This window comes from Kogia breviceps, chromosome 12 (assembly GCF_026419965.1).
Source record: "Kogia breviceps isolate mKogBre1 chromosome 12, mKogBre1 haplotype 1, whole genome shotgun sequence".
NCBI lineage: Eukaryota > Metazoa > Chordata > Mammalia > Artiodactyla > Physeteridae > Kogia > Kogia breviceps.
In genome coordinates this window covers 6,156,840-6,173,616 of record NC_081321.1, presented here as the reverse complement: position 1 = coordinate 6,173,616, position 16,777 = coordinate 6,156,840, and the positions used below count along the sequence as shown (strand labels likewise).

The 16,777-nt window shown below is 58.1% G+C and overlaps 3 protein-coding genes across 3 annotated transcripts in view; 1 reads left to right on the top strand and 2 right to left on the bottom strand.

The window, feature by feature from the left end:
• Positions 1-3,379: 3,379 nt before the first annotated feature.
• Positions 3,380-11,720, bottom strand: ENO2 (enolase 2). The gene is made up of 12 exons (XM_059082572.2): positions 11,283-11,720; positions 10,048-10,147; positions 9,438-9,533; positions 9,218-9,276; positions 8,850-8,919; positions 8,136-8,269; positions 7,693-7,915; positions 6,240-6,437; positions 5,175-5,376; positions 4,820-4,928; positions 4,597-4,655; positions 3,380-4,295 (listed from the first exon to the last, which is right to left on the bottom strand). The coding sequence occupies exons 2-12, from the start codon at positions 10,130-10,132 to the stop codon at positions 4,226-4,228; spliced, it is 1,305 nt and encodes a 434-aa protein (XP_058938555.1). The 5' UTR covers positions 10,133-10,147; positions 11,283-11,720; the 3' UTR covers positions 3,380-4,225.
• SPSB2 (splA/ryanodine receptor domain and SOCS box containing 2) overlaps positions 10,456-16,777 on the top strand; it is a 26,303-nt gene continuing 19,981 nt past the window's right edge. The window contains exon 1 of the mRNA XM_059082589.2: positions 10,456-10,948. The gene's annotated coding sequence lies outside the window, so the exon portion shown is untranslated. The remainder of the gene's footprint in view (positions 10,949-16,777) is intronic.
• Positions 11,710-16,777, bottom strand: part of LRRC23 (leucine rich repeat containing 23) — a 6,928-nt gene continuing 1,860 nt past the window's right edge. Inside the window, exons 5-8 of the mRNA XM_059082586.2 lie at positions 15,602-15,732; positions 14,805-14,941; positions 12,595-12,886; positions 11,710-12,020 (exon numbers count right to left, since the gene is read on the bottom strand). Of these exons, the coding sequence (XP_058938569.1) occupies positions 12,619-12,886; positions 14,805-14,941; positions 15,602-15,732 (536 nt within the window). The 3' untranslated portion in view covers positions 11,710-12,020; positions 12,595-12,618. The remainder of the gene's footprint in view (positions 12,021-12,594; positions 12,887-14,804; positions 14,942-15,601; positions 15,733-16,777) is intronic.

The window sequence follows — 16,777 nt, the reverse complement described above, 5'->3', positions numbered from 1 at the left end:
GTTCGCTCAGGCGGAATGCGGGGAGCCCGCGGGCCTGGCGCGGGAGAGGGCTAGGTAGGAGGGGCCGTGGGTTGTATGGGCAGTTATGAGGGAGGCTGGAGAAGTTTGGGGGCCAAGGGGTGTGCGGTAGAGGTGAGGGGGGGGAGCCTGTGGGTTTGTAGCAGGGATGGTTGGAGAGATGGAGCTTCTTGGGGGCCACGGGGGCAGTGAGGTGTGTGACAAGGGGAGGGGAAAAGCTTGGGGTGACAGCGTCTTTGGCAGACATGTAGCAGAAGAGGTTTGGGAGGGCATTTGTGAGAGAGAATGGGATGGAGGTCTGGGGTCATAAGGAGGGGAAGAAATTGAAAAGATGGAGATATACACAGGAGGATGGGGTTTCTGGACGAGAGTGAAGAGTTTGGGGGTGATTGGTGTTGGGGAAAGAACAGCAAATATAAGAATTTGGGGGAATGACAAGTCTAGAGATGTCATGTGGAGAGAGAAGGGAAAGCAAGAGGAACCTTAAGAAAGCATGGAGACAGTAGGACCAGATGCAGATTCTAGGGGACTGGGTTCTGGGTGGGAGAGGAAGGTGGAGATGGGGCGGCGGGGGTGGTGGTGGCTGGATTCCAGGGTGGGTGGTGGGGTGCGGGTGGAAGGGAGTGGTAATGAAGATGAGAAAGAAATGTAAGATAGACAAGGTCTTTGGTGGCCATGCGGAGGAGGAGGGAAATTCAGTGATAGGGAGGACAAGCTAGGGGAGATGGAAAGAGAAAGCAGTAGAAGGAAATGGTAGGAATGGGGCGCATGAGCGTTCATTTATGGGAGTGGGACACCATCCTCAGGCCCTCTGGCTGGTAGCAGCTCCATTTTCCTTCTCAAATCTGTTCGAAGTCATCACTCACAGTACTTTGGGCTACAGGGAAGGGGTTGGGTGGGGACTATAGGCTCCACGTGGAGACAACCCCAGGTGCCCAGGTTCCCCCATCGCGCTCATTCTAATGTGGAGACAGTTCCACCGCAGAGCCCCCCTCCAGGCAGCCTCTGCCCCTGACGGTCCGCAGCCACTCCTAGTCTTCAGCCAGGAGGCCAGCACCCCCGGTCCCCACCCCCCAGAGTCTCCTGGGCTCTCTCCCTGCCCCACACCAAGCAGCAACATCTCTCAGGACAAAGGACACCAAGATGCTGGGTGATTTTTGGCAGCTGAGATTGGGAAGGCCAGAGAATGGGAGGGAGGCAGGCTGGGAAACAGGAAGAGCTGGAGCCGGAGTCTGGATTGGGAGCCCTCAATAGCGCTCCAGATTGGGGCTGGGGCTGGGGCTGGGGGTGGCGTTTGTGTGTGAGCCTGCCAGCTAGAGGCCGAGGGTGGGCCCTGAGGGTAGGATCCCACCAGCCTTCTGAGAAGGAAGGAGCTTGGCTCTGTAGCAACTAGTAGATTTTTGCCTCATATTTCCCTGGGCCAGGCTCAGCCAAGTTCTAGGAATACCCAGAAGCTCTAAATGGATTCTGTGGCACCGGGGAACCTGAGCAGGAAGGCTTCCCTGGCCTGGGAATGAATCACCGCTCTTCAGACTCTTGAACTGGTTGGCACTCACTTTATTACCCCAGTCCCACCTTCCTTATCCCTCAGGGCTTTCCAGACAGCTCCACCCTGCCCGCCCCGCTGGCTGCCCACTCCCTTCATCTGTGTCCTAGGAGAACCCCAGCTCCTTCTCCCCGCCCCCCAACTTTGTTCCAAGACTCCTCCTCTCCCCATGGTCCCCCCTCCGTTGCATTTCCTCCCTGTCCGCACCGTTCAGTTCAGTCCCCCGCTGGGCCCTGGCCAGCCTCTTCCCAGCTCCTTTCCAGGCCGAGCTCTTCTCCCTCCTTTTTTAACCACTGAGGGATGGGCTAGGATGGTGACATATCCGAGCCGAAAGCAAAAACGTAGGCAGTGGTAGAAACGGGATGAGGAGAGGGAGGAGAGAAGGCAGGGCCTACCCCCTCTGATTCCTCCCCTACCTGAGGGCCGGGCTCACAATGCAGCTGCAGGGAGCACCACACACCCCATCACCACCCCTCACCCCAGCTCCCTCTCTGGCCCCCGCGACCCACCCGTCTCCAGGCAACGGCACAAAAGGAAAGTGGAGAGAGGGGCCTGGGAGGCCCAGGCAGAGCTAGCTGTAACCCAATCCAAGCCGTACCTGAGGGGTTGGGGTGTGGGGAGCAATGAGAAGGCGACCTAGCAAGGAGGAAAGGGCAGAGGTTAGGAAGTGTGGCTCCGACCAGGAGTTACTGAAGAAAGATGGATATGATGGACCCTAGAGAAAAGTACGGTGCGCCCCTAAGGGAAACAGAAAGGGGCACCAGGAGACATCAGAGAAGGGAAAGCTGAGATGCCCACGCTGGAGTGAAGAGGCGCAGAGGACGGGGCGAGAGACTCTTGGACTGAAAAGGGCTGAGTTGTCAGCGACACAGGAAGAGAAGAGCAGAGAAGCGGGTCCTGCCCATCCAGAACGGGAACCCTCTTCCAGTCCTGGAGCTGGGCAGGATGGCAGAGGGGGCCCAGGACCAGAACTCAGAGAAGAAACAAGAGTGGGAGGCCCACAGAGGGAGCAGCCTTGCAATTCCTCCCACCCTCGCCCCGGAGCCAGTGCAGCCAACAGCCTGCGGAAGCGTGACTCCCTCTAGTGGCCACGGCTCCCCACAGCCCCTGCCGGCTCCGCCCGGGGATCAGGCTCCGCCCCCCTCCTCCCCGGTGGTTCCTGGGTTCCCATCTCAATGCTGGGGCTCGGCTCCGCCGAAGGGTGACAGTGCATCTCCCCAGCCACACACTGGCACCTTTCTCGCAGGCTGACCCAGGGAGGGGCCCGCTGAACACGCCAGGTCCTGCACGTCCAGTTTACTGGAAGGCTGTTTCCTCAGGCATCTGTACCCCCAGTCCCATGCTTCCCTCGTACCATCCCTTCCTCCCCGGGTCCCCACCTTGCAAGGGGTTCTGCCCAGGCAGTGCTGGTCCATCCCAGGAGCAGCCAGGACTTGGTCTGGGAGAGGCCCCGTAGCAGAGCTGCTCCAGCCCGCAGCTTTATCCCTTCTCTGGTCAAGGCCCTTGGTGAGTCCAAACCCTTTGGATCCCTTTCTCCAAACATGCGTATACACACACAATTTTTGATACTTTTAGGAATTCTGGGGCCCCAGGTTAAGAACCCCTAATTCACCCGGGTCCTGGGGCCAGGCTCGCTGCTGACAAGGCAGGGCTGGCCAGGGTGAGGTAGGCAATGCCATCCTCCTGGCCTATTGGTTGGGTTTCTTCCTCGTTCTGTGCCCTCCCCAGCTCTGCTATCCAGTTTCACCGACTTCCAGGAGCCCCACCTTCTCTCCCCTCGTGTGGACAGAGTAAGACTCCTCAGACACAGTCACGCACGGTGACTCAGACTTTAATGGTGGTGCTCAGTTCAACACCGCAGAGGTGCTGGCAGCTGTGGAACACGGCACAGGGGAGTGAGACGGTGCTCAGGTGCAGCTGCAGGAGGAACGAGGGGGAATCGGGCTGGGGAGAGAGGGACGCGGGGGGGGGGGGGAGCCCCGGGCACACAGCCCCACCTCTGGACCGAGCCAGGCTGCGGTTAAGGCTTGGCACACACACAGGAACCCTCATCGAGGCCCCTTTCTGTGACCCTTCCCATTCCAGCAAGACCCCCCACCCCAGGCCATCTCAGAATCTACAGTCACATGAAATACAGACACATGGTCCCGTCCAGTCAGGCCAGTTTCTGGCCCTGGAGCTATGAGGAAGTGAATCATTAACAGGATGAATGAAAAATAAATAAATGAATAAATAATACATCAGTGCCTTAGGCTAGGCCTGAGCGCGCAGCCAGCACTCCCCTCCACTCAGCACTGTGCAGTTCCTGCCTCATATGCAACCTGGAAAGGAACAGACCCAGCGCAAAGCACATGACACACGGCCCCTCTACACATCGCAACAACCAACCCTGACGCTCCGGCACAGACCCTGATCGGTCTTCCGTGGATGCCCTGACATCCTCAGTCCGTGGCCAGTTTTTGAGGAGGGAGAAGAGGAAGGAAGGAGTGGAGAGTGTGGAACCCAGCGTGGGCGAGAGCGGAGACAGCAGGGGCTGGACCAGCCAAGGAGCAGCGCAGCAGGTCAGCCGGGGCGTCTGGGGTGAAATTTCGAGCAGGACCGGAAAGAAGAGGTTCCAGGAGGACGGGCGAGGGGTTCCAAGTCTCCAGGCAGGTAGAGGGATCACAGCACGCTGGGATTGCGGAAATTATGTCCGGCGAAGCGAGCTTCGTCCCCCAGCTCTTCTTCGATTCTGAGAGAGGTGAGTCAGAAAGGAAACAGGGAAGCAGGAAGACAGCCCCCGCCTTCGCACGGGGCCGCCATCCTCCAAGCCCCTCGCACCACCTGCTCCCGGGTCCTGGCCTGAGCGAGGGCATTCCCTGGCTTTCCATGGGCTGTCCATCAGGCTATCTGTAAACCCATCAATCAAAAGCAAGTATTTTCTGGATGCCTACTGTTTGTTCTCCAGGCCCCGGGCACTGGAGATGAAATGGTGGAGAAACACAGCTTATAACCCCCTGGGCCCTGGGCTTCCCTTCCCCGGGTTCCCTCACCTCACGAGCTGGTTGTACTTAGCCAGACGCTCAGAACGGCATGGGGCACCAGTCTTGATCTGAAACACCCCAAAAGATAAGCAGCTCAGTGGCCGCCCTTTGCCCCGTGAAAGAAAACTTACACTCCCTTGAAATTCCCCCAACACCCACAAACACCTGGAAGGAGAGAGCCACCTGAGCCTAGAACCCACCAATTGCACACAAAGGGCTCCCTGGCGCTCACCTGGCCTGTGCACAGCCCTACCACCAGGTCCGCAATGAACGTGTCCTCAGTCTCTCCCGAGCGGTGACTCACCATGACCCCCCAGCCATTCTCCTGGGCCAGCTTGCACCTGCAGCCGTACAGCAGCACTGAGCCCCAGCCCCTCACCCCCGCACCCTCTTCTCGTCCCCTCTGTCGGTCAAAAAACATCTGGAGGGAAGCTGTCTGGGAGGGGAGCAGGGAAGCTGGGTGGAGGGAGCCGTGAAAGTGACTCCAGTTCCCTGCCCCCTCCAGCACCTGTGGGCAAGACTGGGCTGGGAGCACTGGTGAGAGGCATCCTGCAGACACGGGCTGAGTCAGGGACGCAGGCACTCACGCTTGGACGGCTTCGGTGACCGAACCGATCTGGTTGACCTTCAGCAGCAGACAGTTGCAGGCCTTCTCCTCCACGGCCCGCTCGATTCGCTTTGGGTTGGTCACCGTCAGGTCATCACCCACAATCTGGATCCCCACGTTGGCTGTGAACTTGGACCAGGCAGCCCAGTCGTCCTGGTCAAAGGGGTCCTCAATGGAGACCACTGTTGGGAGAGCGATGCGGAGGCTCTGAGTCAGGCAGGGACACCCCGCTTAGGTTCCCTGAATGGACAGCTCGGACCCCCCGGCCAATTCAGCCTCCTCACCCCTGCTTCCCCCGAAATAAGCCTGCCCTGGCTGCTTCTTGATTCTTTCATAAAACCTTTCAAAAAACAAGAGTTTAGAAACTTTCTCACAACCTATCTTTGTATTTTCCCATTTTCTACCAGGAAGCCCTTCCTCGTTGCTATTCTAAAAACTTCATTCTGCAATTTATGTCTGTTTTCTCTCGCTCTGTCTCAGGAACTGGAAACCAACTGCCTCCATCCAGGGGTAAAAGCCATTGGGGGACCTAGAGAGGGTGATTCAGCACCTCCTCATCTACATGACGTCCAGCTCCATTCAGCACCCAGCATCCAGCCACCACACTGGTGGCTTACGGGATCTTAGTTCCCTGACCAGGGATTGAACCCGTGCCCTCGGCAGTGAAAGCGCAGAGTCCTAACCACTGGACCGCCAGGGAATTCCCCAGCATCCAGTTTGATCAACCAAAGATCCTGAACTGTGCTGGTTCCGGTCACCCTCTTACCATGCCTGGTTCCTCCCAAACCCGCCCCCTGATCCCAGCAGCTTCAGAGATCATCACTCTAATCAGGATCCAAAGCAGATGGAACAGATTCACCACAGGTCCCTGCACAATTCCACGACATCCGAAGCCCAACCTCTGCAGGAGGCTCCTTCACCCCATCCCTGGTTCTCAGGTTCTTCTCGGGACATCTCTCCCTGGCACCCGGGTCAGCACCCCCGTAAGGTCCAACACGTCCCTGCCTGCCCCCTGCCCTCCCCCTGCCACAGCTCTTGCTCTCACCAGGATAGTCCCTGACAAAGTCCTGGTAGAGGGCCCCCAGCTGGTCCCCAGTGATGTATCGGGAGGGATTAGCGGGAGACTTGAAGTCCAAGTCGTATTTGCCATCACGATAAAACTCCGAGGCGGCGACATCCATGCCGATGACGATCTTTTCTGTGTAGCCAGCCTTGTCAATGGCTTCCTTCACCAGCTCCAGGGCTGGGGATGGAATGCAACGGGCGAGGAGGAAAGAGAGAAAGAAAGAAATTCGGAACAGAAGTGGAGGGCTGTTGCTAGGGAGAGGTCTGGTTAGGGTGGTTTTGCGGTTATTCCCAGGTCTGCGACAAGCAGACCACCTTTTAGGAAGGCAGAGGAATGGAACTGTGTTAATAATAGTTTTGGGGTTTTTTGGTTTTTGTTTTCTGTGGTACGCGGGCCTCTCACTGCTGTGGCCTCTCCCGTTGCAGAGCACAGGCTCCGGACGCACAGGCTCAGCGGTCACGGCTCACGGGCCCAGCCGCTCTGCGGCACGTGGGATCCTCCCGGACCGGGGCACGAACCCGCGTCCCCTGCATCGGCAGGCGGACTCTCAACCGCTGCGCCACCAGGGAAGCCCTTAATAATAGTTTTTTTGGTTCTGTTTTTGTTCTGGCCGCGCCTCACGGTGTGTGGGATCTTGGTTCCCCTACCAGGGATCGAACCGCAGCGCCTGCATTGGAAGCGTGGACTCTTAACCACTGGACCACCAGGGAAGTCCCATAGTTTTGGTTTTTTGTTTGTTTGTTTTGTTTTAAATAGCTATAATTTATTGAGGGCTTAACTATGTCACCTAAGCACTTACGCATGCGATCTCATTTAATCTTCACAATGATGCTAAGAGGTGGATGCTGTTGTCATTCCCACTTTACAGGTGAGAAAGACAAGCACAGAGAAGTTAAGTGAGCGAGATCACCAGCCAGTAACTCTTCAAGTCAAGGTTCAAATCCAGGCAGTTTGGCACCAGAAAGTTAACTCTTAGCCACTACCTGCCTGTATAGTTTCTCTTCACTATAAGGTTTCTCCCAGGGCAGAGAAAGACTAGAAATCCTAGAAGTCTAAGAGGTTGGGGTGGGAATGGGATAGATTTGGAGTGGATTCCCTGGAGTGTGGTGTATCTCATCAAACTGAGGATCCGACGGAGTTAAAGGTGGGGGTGGAGCCCACAGGTCACCTGGACCATCTCCCAGCATCCCCAGGGCCTCCAGTGGGAACTCGCAGATGCTAACAGATCTGGCTGGGTGGATAACGAATGTCCTCTTAGGCCTGCATGTGAATTTGTTAGGCCCTCTGGCACCCACTCCGAGGAATGGAACCTCTTGGAATTAGCTCAGGGACCCTCATGCAGCCTCCTCAGGACTTGGTGAAATGTGTGGCCCTTCCTGATGTCCCGGGACGGAGTGAGACTTCGAGCTAGGAGCGGGGCTCCTGGCCTCACCTTCACTGTTCTCCAGGATATTGGGGGCAAAGCCACCTTCATCTCCCACGTTGGTGGCATCCTTGCCATACTTGTCCTTGATGACGCCCTTGAGTGTGTGATAGACCTCCGCCCCGAGTCGCATGGCATCCCGAAAGCTCTCAGCGCCCACTGGGAGGATCATAAACTCCTGCATGGCCAGCTTGTTCCCAGCATGGGAGCCCCCATTGATCACGTTGAAGGCCTGGGAGCCACAGGAGGACAGAAAAGTCACGGAGCACCTCCCTCTCCACCCCTGGGAGTGTCAACCCTGAATCCCAAACTTCCTCCAGCTTCCTGGACTCACAGTCCCCGTCCCCATCCTTTCTCTTTAGCTGCGCCCCTTCGCTTCCCTCCCATCAGTCCTCGCAAGGCTTCGTACTCCCTCCCCACCCACCCCTGGGAGGGGCAGGTCCTAGTCTCACCGGCACAGGCAGGATGAGGTCTGAGTTCCCGGCCAGCTGAGCAATGTGGCGGTACAGGGGCAATTCCTGCTCGGCCGCCCCTGCCTTACACACGGCCAGGGACACACCCAGGATGGCATTGGCCCCAAACTTGGCTGGGAGATTACAGAGGAAGGCACTGAGCAAACACGTCCCCTTCCCCTTCCAGGCCTCGCCTCCACCTATACTCCCCAAAAGAAGCCAGTAAAGGAGACCCCCCCCTCCTCCCTCTCCACTCCTGCAACACCTCATCCACCCTCTCCTGGAAATAGTGGGGGGCGGCGAGGGGAGGTGACCGGAAAGGGCGGAGAGCGGCACGACTGCTAAACATCCCTGAGACCACAGACCACCTGCCACCAACTCCCCCCTCCTTACGCTGCAGAGCTCTCCCTTCTGTCTAATGTCATTCCCCTCCCGCTGGCGTTCAACTCATGGTTTCTTGAAGGGCTAGTCCTCCTCGGGTCATCCTTCTCTCTCTTTTTTTTTTTGGCCACACCTCGCGGCATGCAGGATCCGACCAGGGATCGTACCCGTGGCCCCTGCGGCGGAAGCTCACGCACGGAGTCCTAACCCCTGGACCTCCGGGGAAGTCCCAGGTCATCCTTCCTAAGAAGCCCCCACAGCGCTGGCCCCTCAGTTCTCCATCTGCTCCGTGAGTCCCCTCCCCACCCCCACTCTCTCCCGGCCCCTGCTTACACTTGTTCTCAGTCCCATCCAAGTCCAGCATCAGATTGTCCAGCTTCTCTTGTTCCACCACAGAGAGACCCTGTGAGCAGAGCCTCCATCACCCAAAGCCGGGATGAAGGCTGGACCCTAAGCCAGAGGGCCCCCTACATCCACACACAGGCTCACATCTAGCCAGGGTCCAACCAGGTTGCTGCAACGGCGGCCTGTCTGGATTAGGGGACCTGAAGCTCCATGGGAGCAGGGGGCATCCTTCCCCTGTGACCATGATTCCCAAGAGGTGGGCCTTTCTCCCTCTTCTTCATCCTCCCCTGATCCAGGGTTCCTTCCAGGACCCTGGTCCCGCCCCCCCACCCCCTGCAGCAAACAGCGGGCCTCACTGAGCTGATGAGGGCCGGGGCGATGGTGGTGTTGATGTGGTCCACTGCCTTCAGGACACCTAGGGAGAGGCGGAGGGGGTCAGGCGAGGTCAGGCGAGGCCAGGCCAGGAGGGGCCAGAAGAGAAAAGGTGGGGGGAAGGCATGCAGGAAGAGGGCTAGGGGCTGCTGTGAGGTCCCCAGTGGAGGGACGCGAGAGCCGGGAAAAGACAAAGGGCCTCACCTTTGCCTAAGTAACGCTGTTTGTCCCCATCCCTTAGCTCCAGGGCCTCATAGATACCAGTGGAGGCTCCACTGGGCACCGCAGCCCGGAAAAGCCCTGGGAGGGGAACGTGGAATGAGGATGCTGAGAGAGGACACCACGGGGACCGGGGACTCTTCAGCCTTCCGGCTCTCGGCCCCTGCAGCCGCATCCAGCCTCCTTCCAACAGCGGTCCTTAACAACCCCCCGCCCCCCGACCCGGCCACAGGCACGGAGGCGGACGCACAAGCAGTGGCCTCCTTTTCCACCCAACTGAGGTCCCACAGGCGCGAGTGGGAACCCACAGAAATGAAGCTATGCAGGCAGCACACATGGTGCAGGCACACACGGTACACACACGCACACACGGTGAACACAGAGGGCAGAGGCAGGGTGTGTAGCGCACGCTAAACTGGCACACAGAGACCGGGCTCCCCTGGCTCCCCTGGACAAGGAGGATCCGCACCCCGCCCCGCTCCAGGCTCGTGAGCCTGGCCCAGCACCCCATCCCCACTGGGAATCCCCAGGGAGCCTCCCATGCCAGGCGAGGGCAAAGCCAGCACGGGGCCTGTGGGAAGGCCCTGCCCATTACCTTTGGCAGTGTAGAGATCCACCTCCACCGTGGGATTCCCACGGGAGTCCAGGATCTCCCGGGCCCAGATCTTCTCAATGGACATGATGGCTGGGATCTCCTTGGGTGGAAGGGAAGGAAGAAGAAAGGTAAGAGGTTTAGAGGGGTGGAGCCTGAGACCAGTGGGAGGGGCCAAAGGCTGAGAGGCTGGGAGGGATGGGAAAGAGGTTACTGCACTGGGTGGGGGGTGACGAGGAGCTGGCTGCAGTCGTCGGCTGTAGAAGGGGTCCCCCCCCCCGCCCGTGGGGAGAGGAGAAGGTCAATGCAGTGAGGAAGGGGAGGTCACTGCAGTGGGGGGCGGGGTAGGATCAAGAAAACGAGATGGGAGGACTCCGCAGTGAGGAGGGGAGGGGCACGGCAGTGGTTCCCTCACCCCCTCAGCAGCCGGCTGGTGGGGTTCCCCCAGATCTCCTCAGGGAGGCCCGGCTGCTAGGTTTGCATTCCTCCTTGGAGCCCAGAAGAGCAGCGGGAGGCCTCTCCTCCCGAGCCCCCATCCCCCCCAATCTAACGCTCCAACCCCTACTCCAAGGTCCCCATCTCCCTCCAAATGTATGTCCCTCCTCTTCCCGCGAGACGGACAGTAGAGAAGTCTGCGGAGAGGGTCCTCAGTCTCTGGGGGCTGCCGTGGGGAGGGAGGAGGACGAAGAGAGACCCGTGGGGAGAGGCACAGCGGGCCGGTCCTCCCCCAGCCCCTAGACAAATTCTCCCTTCTTCCCACCCCTCCCCGGCGCAGTGCAAACACTGTGACCGGAGTGGGCGATGCGGGAGAGGAGTGGGAGAGGGGCGTCTAGAGGAAGTCTGCGGGTGCCGAGGAAGGGTGAGAAAGACACTTCCCCGATGCAAAGCCAAAGGACGCGCCAGGGTAAAAATGCACAGCCCGGGGAGACCGCGAAACCTTATCATCGACAGAACCGGAGGCGAAAAGGGGCATGGGGAGGGGGCAGACAAGGGTGGAGAAAGACGCAGTTAGACACAGGTGCGGAGAGGCCTGGCGCGCGAATGAGGAGGGGGCGACAGCCTGAAACCGAGACGAGCGGTCCGGGAAGGCTGGGGAAGGAGGTGCCTGGGGGGCGCGGGTGGCGGAGCAGGTGCGCAGCGCCGCGGGGCGAGGGATGCGCGAGGCCCGGGGAGAGGGGCGGGGGCGCGGCGGCGAGGGGAGGGGGCCGTAGGGGCGCGGGGCTCGGCCGGGGCTTCACCTCGGGGCTGCAGACCCAGCCTGTGGCGGTGGCGCTGTCGGTGGCGCTGGCAGTGGTGGCGGTGGCGGCGCAGAGAGAGCGGGAGTGGCGGTGGCGGCGGCTGCGGCGCCCGGCGGCGGGCGGGGGAGGCGCGGATAGGGCCGGGCGGGCGCATGTGACCCGGAGCCCCCGATGATTCAGGAGCCGCCAGCGGAGGCGCACGTAGGAGCGCGCGGTGGGGGGGGGGGGGGGGACCGACGGGATGGGGCGGGGAGGGCAGGAGGAGAGAGATGTGGGAGGGGCCGGGGGCCACCCAGGACCTAGCCCCCCGCCGCCCAAGCGCGCTCATACCGACACTGCGACCCCGTGGAAAGTAACAATCTCAGCCTCACGCCAGTGAAGCCCGTGACAGCCTCAGAGTCTCACAAACCCGGTCAGACACAATAGCATCAAAATGTCTCTTTATTGGAAAAACGAACAACTGTTCCTAACGCTCCAGGCTGCCGCCTCCGCAGCTCCTCCGCAGCCAATTCTTCAAGCCTCCCCTGCCCCACCCAGGCCTGGTTCCCCACCGGGCCTGCCCGAGGGCTGCTCCCGCGGAGTCACCGCTGCCCAGGTGCCCCACCACAGAGTCTGGGAGGCAGGCTGTGATGAGTTCCTAGGCCGGGGCAAGAGAAGGCGTCCTCTGCCTCCGGAAGAGGGGGTGTGGGCCCCCCAACTGGGAGTCTCCTCAGTCTTGGGGCCAGCATCGTTGGTCTCCTGGAGGGAGAGGACAGAAGGCAACCCTCTGGGCCCCACTGCACCCCCACTGCTGCCTCTGCCCCATCTGAAGTGCCAGCTGCCACGCTTTCCTGGTCTCAAAGCCTCGGTCTCCTTCCGCCTCATTCTGTCCTCCTTTTTTCCTTCTGCCAGTGTCCTGTTATTTTTAGCTTTGGCTCTTCAGTGCAGGATCTTCCTCTCCTGCCTTCTTCTCTAGGCCCAGCTGCCATCCTCATACACCACGGCCCCCAACCCCGCCCCCCCCCCCCCCCCGCCATGCCCCAGACCCAGCATTTCCCATCAGGTGTGGCTGCCCAGCCCACAGCCACACCTCTGCCTGCCACCCCATTCATATTGCTTACTCCTCAGGCCTCCTGATATATCTCCTAAGCCTCTCTCAGCTCCTCGCAGGCTCTTCTGGTTCTTTCTCCTCACCCGTGACTCCTAACCCAGGTCTCCCCAAGGGTTCGCCTTGCCTCCGCCTTCCTCACCCACCTCCTCCTACAGCAACTTCCCTTCCCATCTGCCAGGCCCTTGGCCTCCTCTTCTGGCCTCCCTGCCCCCCCCTCCTTACTGTCCTTGGAGGCTAGGGGAACTGCTAGATCCATGACTGGTCCAGTTCCAACGGGGGCTCGGGCTCAGCCTCCGGCTCCTCCTTCCTCCTCTGCCGGGTCTCATCAGCCTCAGCCCGCTCCTCCTCCTCGAAGAAGTCCTTGTCCAGGCGCTCGAGATGCGCCATCTGCACCAGGGCCTCCTGGCGGTAGTCGCTCTTGTCCGTACATGGATTGTCCATCAGCACCAAGGCTCGCAGCTTGGGCAGGTCCCGCAGCTTGGCGAGCTCCCCCAGGTCAGCCACCACGTTGCCCCTGCCGGTGTGGCGGGGAGGTGTTCACGAGAGAACGATGGGCTTCGGAGGCCAGCTACCAGGTATGGGCCCTCAGGGGGAATCTGCCACTGGGCTCCAGTTTCTCTAGAAACATGGCCTCAGTGGATCGGCTGCCGCGCACTGCCAGAGCTGCTGCAGAGACGCCGTGTAACCCCCCTCCTGTCCTGCTCTACCCTTCGGGGAATCCCTAGGTGCCACGGTCTATTCTGTAATGTGTCACATTTAGCTTTTTGGAGCAGCAGAGCTAGGTCTCAGCCCTGTCTTGTAGTTGGGGAGTAGGGGGGAATCTCCTTTGTAGGGACAGATTTCTGTGTCATCACACCTAATCAAAGGTTAGAAGGTAGGACCCGAGCCAGTGGAGAAGGAAATGGGCTCTAGGGTCACGGAGATGGTGCCGTCGCGGCGCTCCCACAGGAAGGAGCCTGGAGCTGGGGATGGGTCGGGGCCTCCCAGCCTGAAGAATAAGCTGCCTCCCCTAAAGTACCTCATTGTAGGATACTGTGGACTGTTTTCATGCTCTTGCCTCACGCCTTTGTGAAATCAGGCTTAAATGTTTCAGTCTTATCTCAAGAGAGGCACTGAACCACTCTGGTGTTTCTCAGGGGCTGGACTGTCCTTGCTTGCAGGTCTTTGGCTCCAGGGGCACCTCCCAGTCACTGAGACAACCCCTCCGCCCCACACTAACTTCCAAACATCCCTGGTAAATAGCCACTGAGGAAGGTCCATTATCCCTGTCTAGACCATTAACAGGAAAACAATACCCCCTGCACCCTACCAGACCAAGGGGGCACAGCTAATTAGCAAGAGATCGCTCCAGCAGTCAAAGCAGGACTTTGGGCTTCAAGGTACAACCGCCACTCCCTACTTGGAGACTCTTTTTCCATTGCCAGCCTCGAGGATTTGTCTTTGTTGATGAAGGAGGCAATTTCCTTACATCTTTGCTTAAAGATACACACATAAAATCCTCCATCCGACAAGAGTTGCTACAAGAAAATCACCTCTGATCCTCAGTGCCTTTCCATCCAGAGATTTTCTTTTATATACTCTTCTCGCCTCAAATCTGAGCATGGGGACTTCCCTGGTGGCGCAGTGGTTAAGAATCCGTCTGCCAATTCAGGGGACACGGGTTCGAGCCCTGGTCCAGGAAGATCTCACATGCCGCACATGCCGCAGAGCAACTAAGCCCGTGCGCCACAACTACTGAGCCCGTGTGCCACAACTACTGAGCCCGCGTGCCACAACTACCAAAGCTCGTGCGCCTAGAGCCTGTGCTCCACAACAAGAGAAGCCACCACAATGAGAAGCTCATGCACCACAATGAAGAGTAGCCCCCACTCGCCGCAACTAGAGAAAGCCCGCGCAGCAACGAAGACCCAACACAGCCAAAAATAAATAAATAAATAAATAAATTTGGGGGGAAAAAAAACAAATCTGAGCATGTCTTGTGTTTTATAGCAGTATGGGGCCATCCCTTACAGGTGGGGCTCAGGAGAAGAGAGGCAGGAAACTGGAAGGGGAATTGGGGCCCAGGAGATGGAGAAGGGCAGTGGAGACTTATATGGGATGGAGCCAGACTGTGAGTCCCTGAGAACAGGGACTATCTGTGATTCCTTCAGATGGTTCCCAAAACACAGCACAAGTCCTGGCACATAGTACTTTCTCAATATGTGGGTTGATTGAATAGGATTCAGGGGTCTCAGGCTACAAAGGTCTCAGTGCTGTAATTAGGACTGATGCAGAAGAAAGTAAGGACAGGAGGGGTGAGGATCAGGACAGAGGATGAGGTGCGAATCTGGGGGTGGTCTAGAACTGGGGGATTGGGACCAGGGAGAAACATAGGGTCAAAGGTGGCTCCTGGTCAGGGGGAGAGGCAAGGTGGGCCTGGAGGGGGTTCATACCTTAGGTTGAGGTACTGCAGTGATTTCATTTCCTTGGAGAAGCCACTCAGAGTTTCAATCTGGTTGTCTCGAAGATGCAAGGTAGTGAGATTGCTTAGGTTTTCCAAGCCTTCCACCTTCTTCAACAGGTTCTGGGCCTAGACCCCAGGATACAGTAGATAGATTGGGAGAGGGGAGGGAGAGGGGAGCAGGGAGAGGGAAGGAAATCAGAAAGAGATGCAGCAAAAGAGCAAATCTAAGAGGTAGAGAGGGTACAGGAGGGGAGTGGAGGTGGGTAGAGACCCGTGTAGAGAGTAAAGAATCCAGAAGAAGCTGCCAACCCAGAGAAAGCTCAGCAGTAACTCCCTACGGCCCATCCCAGCACAGCCACCTCTGATTAAGGAGGAGATTCTTCAACCCACCGCCCAGGCCAAGAGCCTCACTGCTCCACGGAGGAGAAACGGCTTCAGCTCCATCCTGGAATGAGGCAACGCAAGAGCCTAAAAGCCTAGGCACGTAAGTGGCCTCCTTAGCCTGATCTGTACCTCAGTTATGCACATGGTGCTGCTACCGGTATCAAAGCAAACTGTCTCTATATTATCCACACATCGTGTAGTACCAGCCCTGCTAGGTGGTGAGCACCTTGTCTGTTCTGACTCCGAATCCACACGGCACCTGGCACCAAGCAAGCCCTCAGGAAATGACACCAATGATAATGATGATGAAGTTGGTAGGCGAGTCTACTAGAACCAGGCACCCTGGCCCCCAGGACAGTGCCCCCTTCCCAGCGCCAACCTCCCTGTGACCCAGTGAGCTACCAGGAAGAGGCTCTTCAGCTTAGGAAGCTTGATCCCCTGGGTGCTGTCCAGCTGGTTCCCCCGAAGCTCCAGTGTGTGCAGGCTGACCAGCTTCTGGGGGTCCAGACCCGTCACCATGCGGATGTGGTTCCCTGAGAAGGAGGGTGTCAAGAGTTCAAGGGGCCACTTCAAATATTCAGCAGCAGAGCCTGAATTTGGGGAGCCTCTGCATCATCTCCTCTAATGCCAGGTGATACGAGGAGGGACAGCTCCAGACTTAACAGCTGCGGAGCCCTGGACAGTGGTCTGGCGGTCCAAGGGCCCGATGGATGTGCCCACCTAAGTCTCTGAGGAGTGAATGAGGGGTGCCCAGCAATCTATATGGCTAACTCCCTCTCCTCCTTCAATTCTTTGCTCAAATGTCAACTTCCCAATGACACTTGTCCTAACCAACCTGTTTGAAATCATCACCCCTGCTCCCCCCTTTTCCTTTACTCTGATTTTTTCCATAGCACTTATCTCCTTTTAACATGCTTTATAAATTTACTTATTTTTAAAATTTTTTATTTATTTATTTTTGGCCTTGTTGGGTCTTTTGTTACTGTGCACGGGCTTTCTCTAGTTGCAGTGCGTGGGCTTCTCACTGCGGTGGCTTTTCTTGTTGCGGATCGCAGGCTCCAGGCGCGCCGGCATCAGTAGTAGCGGCGCATGGGCTCAGTAGTTGTGGCTCGTGGGCTTAGTTGCTCCGCAGCATGTGGGATCTTCCTGTACCAGGGCTCGAACCCATGTCCCCTTCACTGGCAGGCAGATTCTCAACCACTGTGCCACCAGGGAAGTCCCTAAATTTACTTATTTATTGTGATCATTGGGACTTCCCTGGTGGTCCAGTGGCTAAGACTCCATGCTTCCACTGCAGGGGATACGGGTTTGATCCCTGCTTGGGGAACTAAGATCCCGCATGCCACGCAGTGCAGCCAAAAATTAAAAATAAAATACTGATCACTGATAATTGCCTGCCTCCCCTGACTACAATGTAAGCTACAGGAGAATAGGGATTTTCTTTGTTTTGTTCACTGCTACATCTCCAGCACACAGAACTGTCATCGTGAACCATCATGAGTGTCTGAATGAGTGAATGAATGAATGCAGATTGCTGTGTGGCACAGCCAAGGACCACACTGCCCACTTCTGTTGGCC

Excerpts from the sequence above, each read along its gene's own strand:
- ENO2 (XM_059082572.2), bottom strand. The coding sequence starts at position 10,132 with ATGTCCATTGAGAAGATCTGGGCCCGGGAGATCCTGGACTCCCGTGGG. Across the intron at positions 6,438-7,692 it reads TATCCTGGAGAACAGTGAAG|CCCTGGAGCTGGTGAAGGAA; the intron begins GTGAGGCCAGGA and ends TTCCATCCCCAG. Across the intron at positions 4,929-5,174 it reads GTCACCGAAGCCGTCCAAGC|GTGCAAGCTGGCCCAGGAGA; the intron begins GTGAGTGCCTGC and ends GTACGGCTGCAG.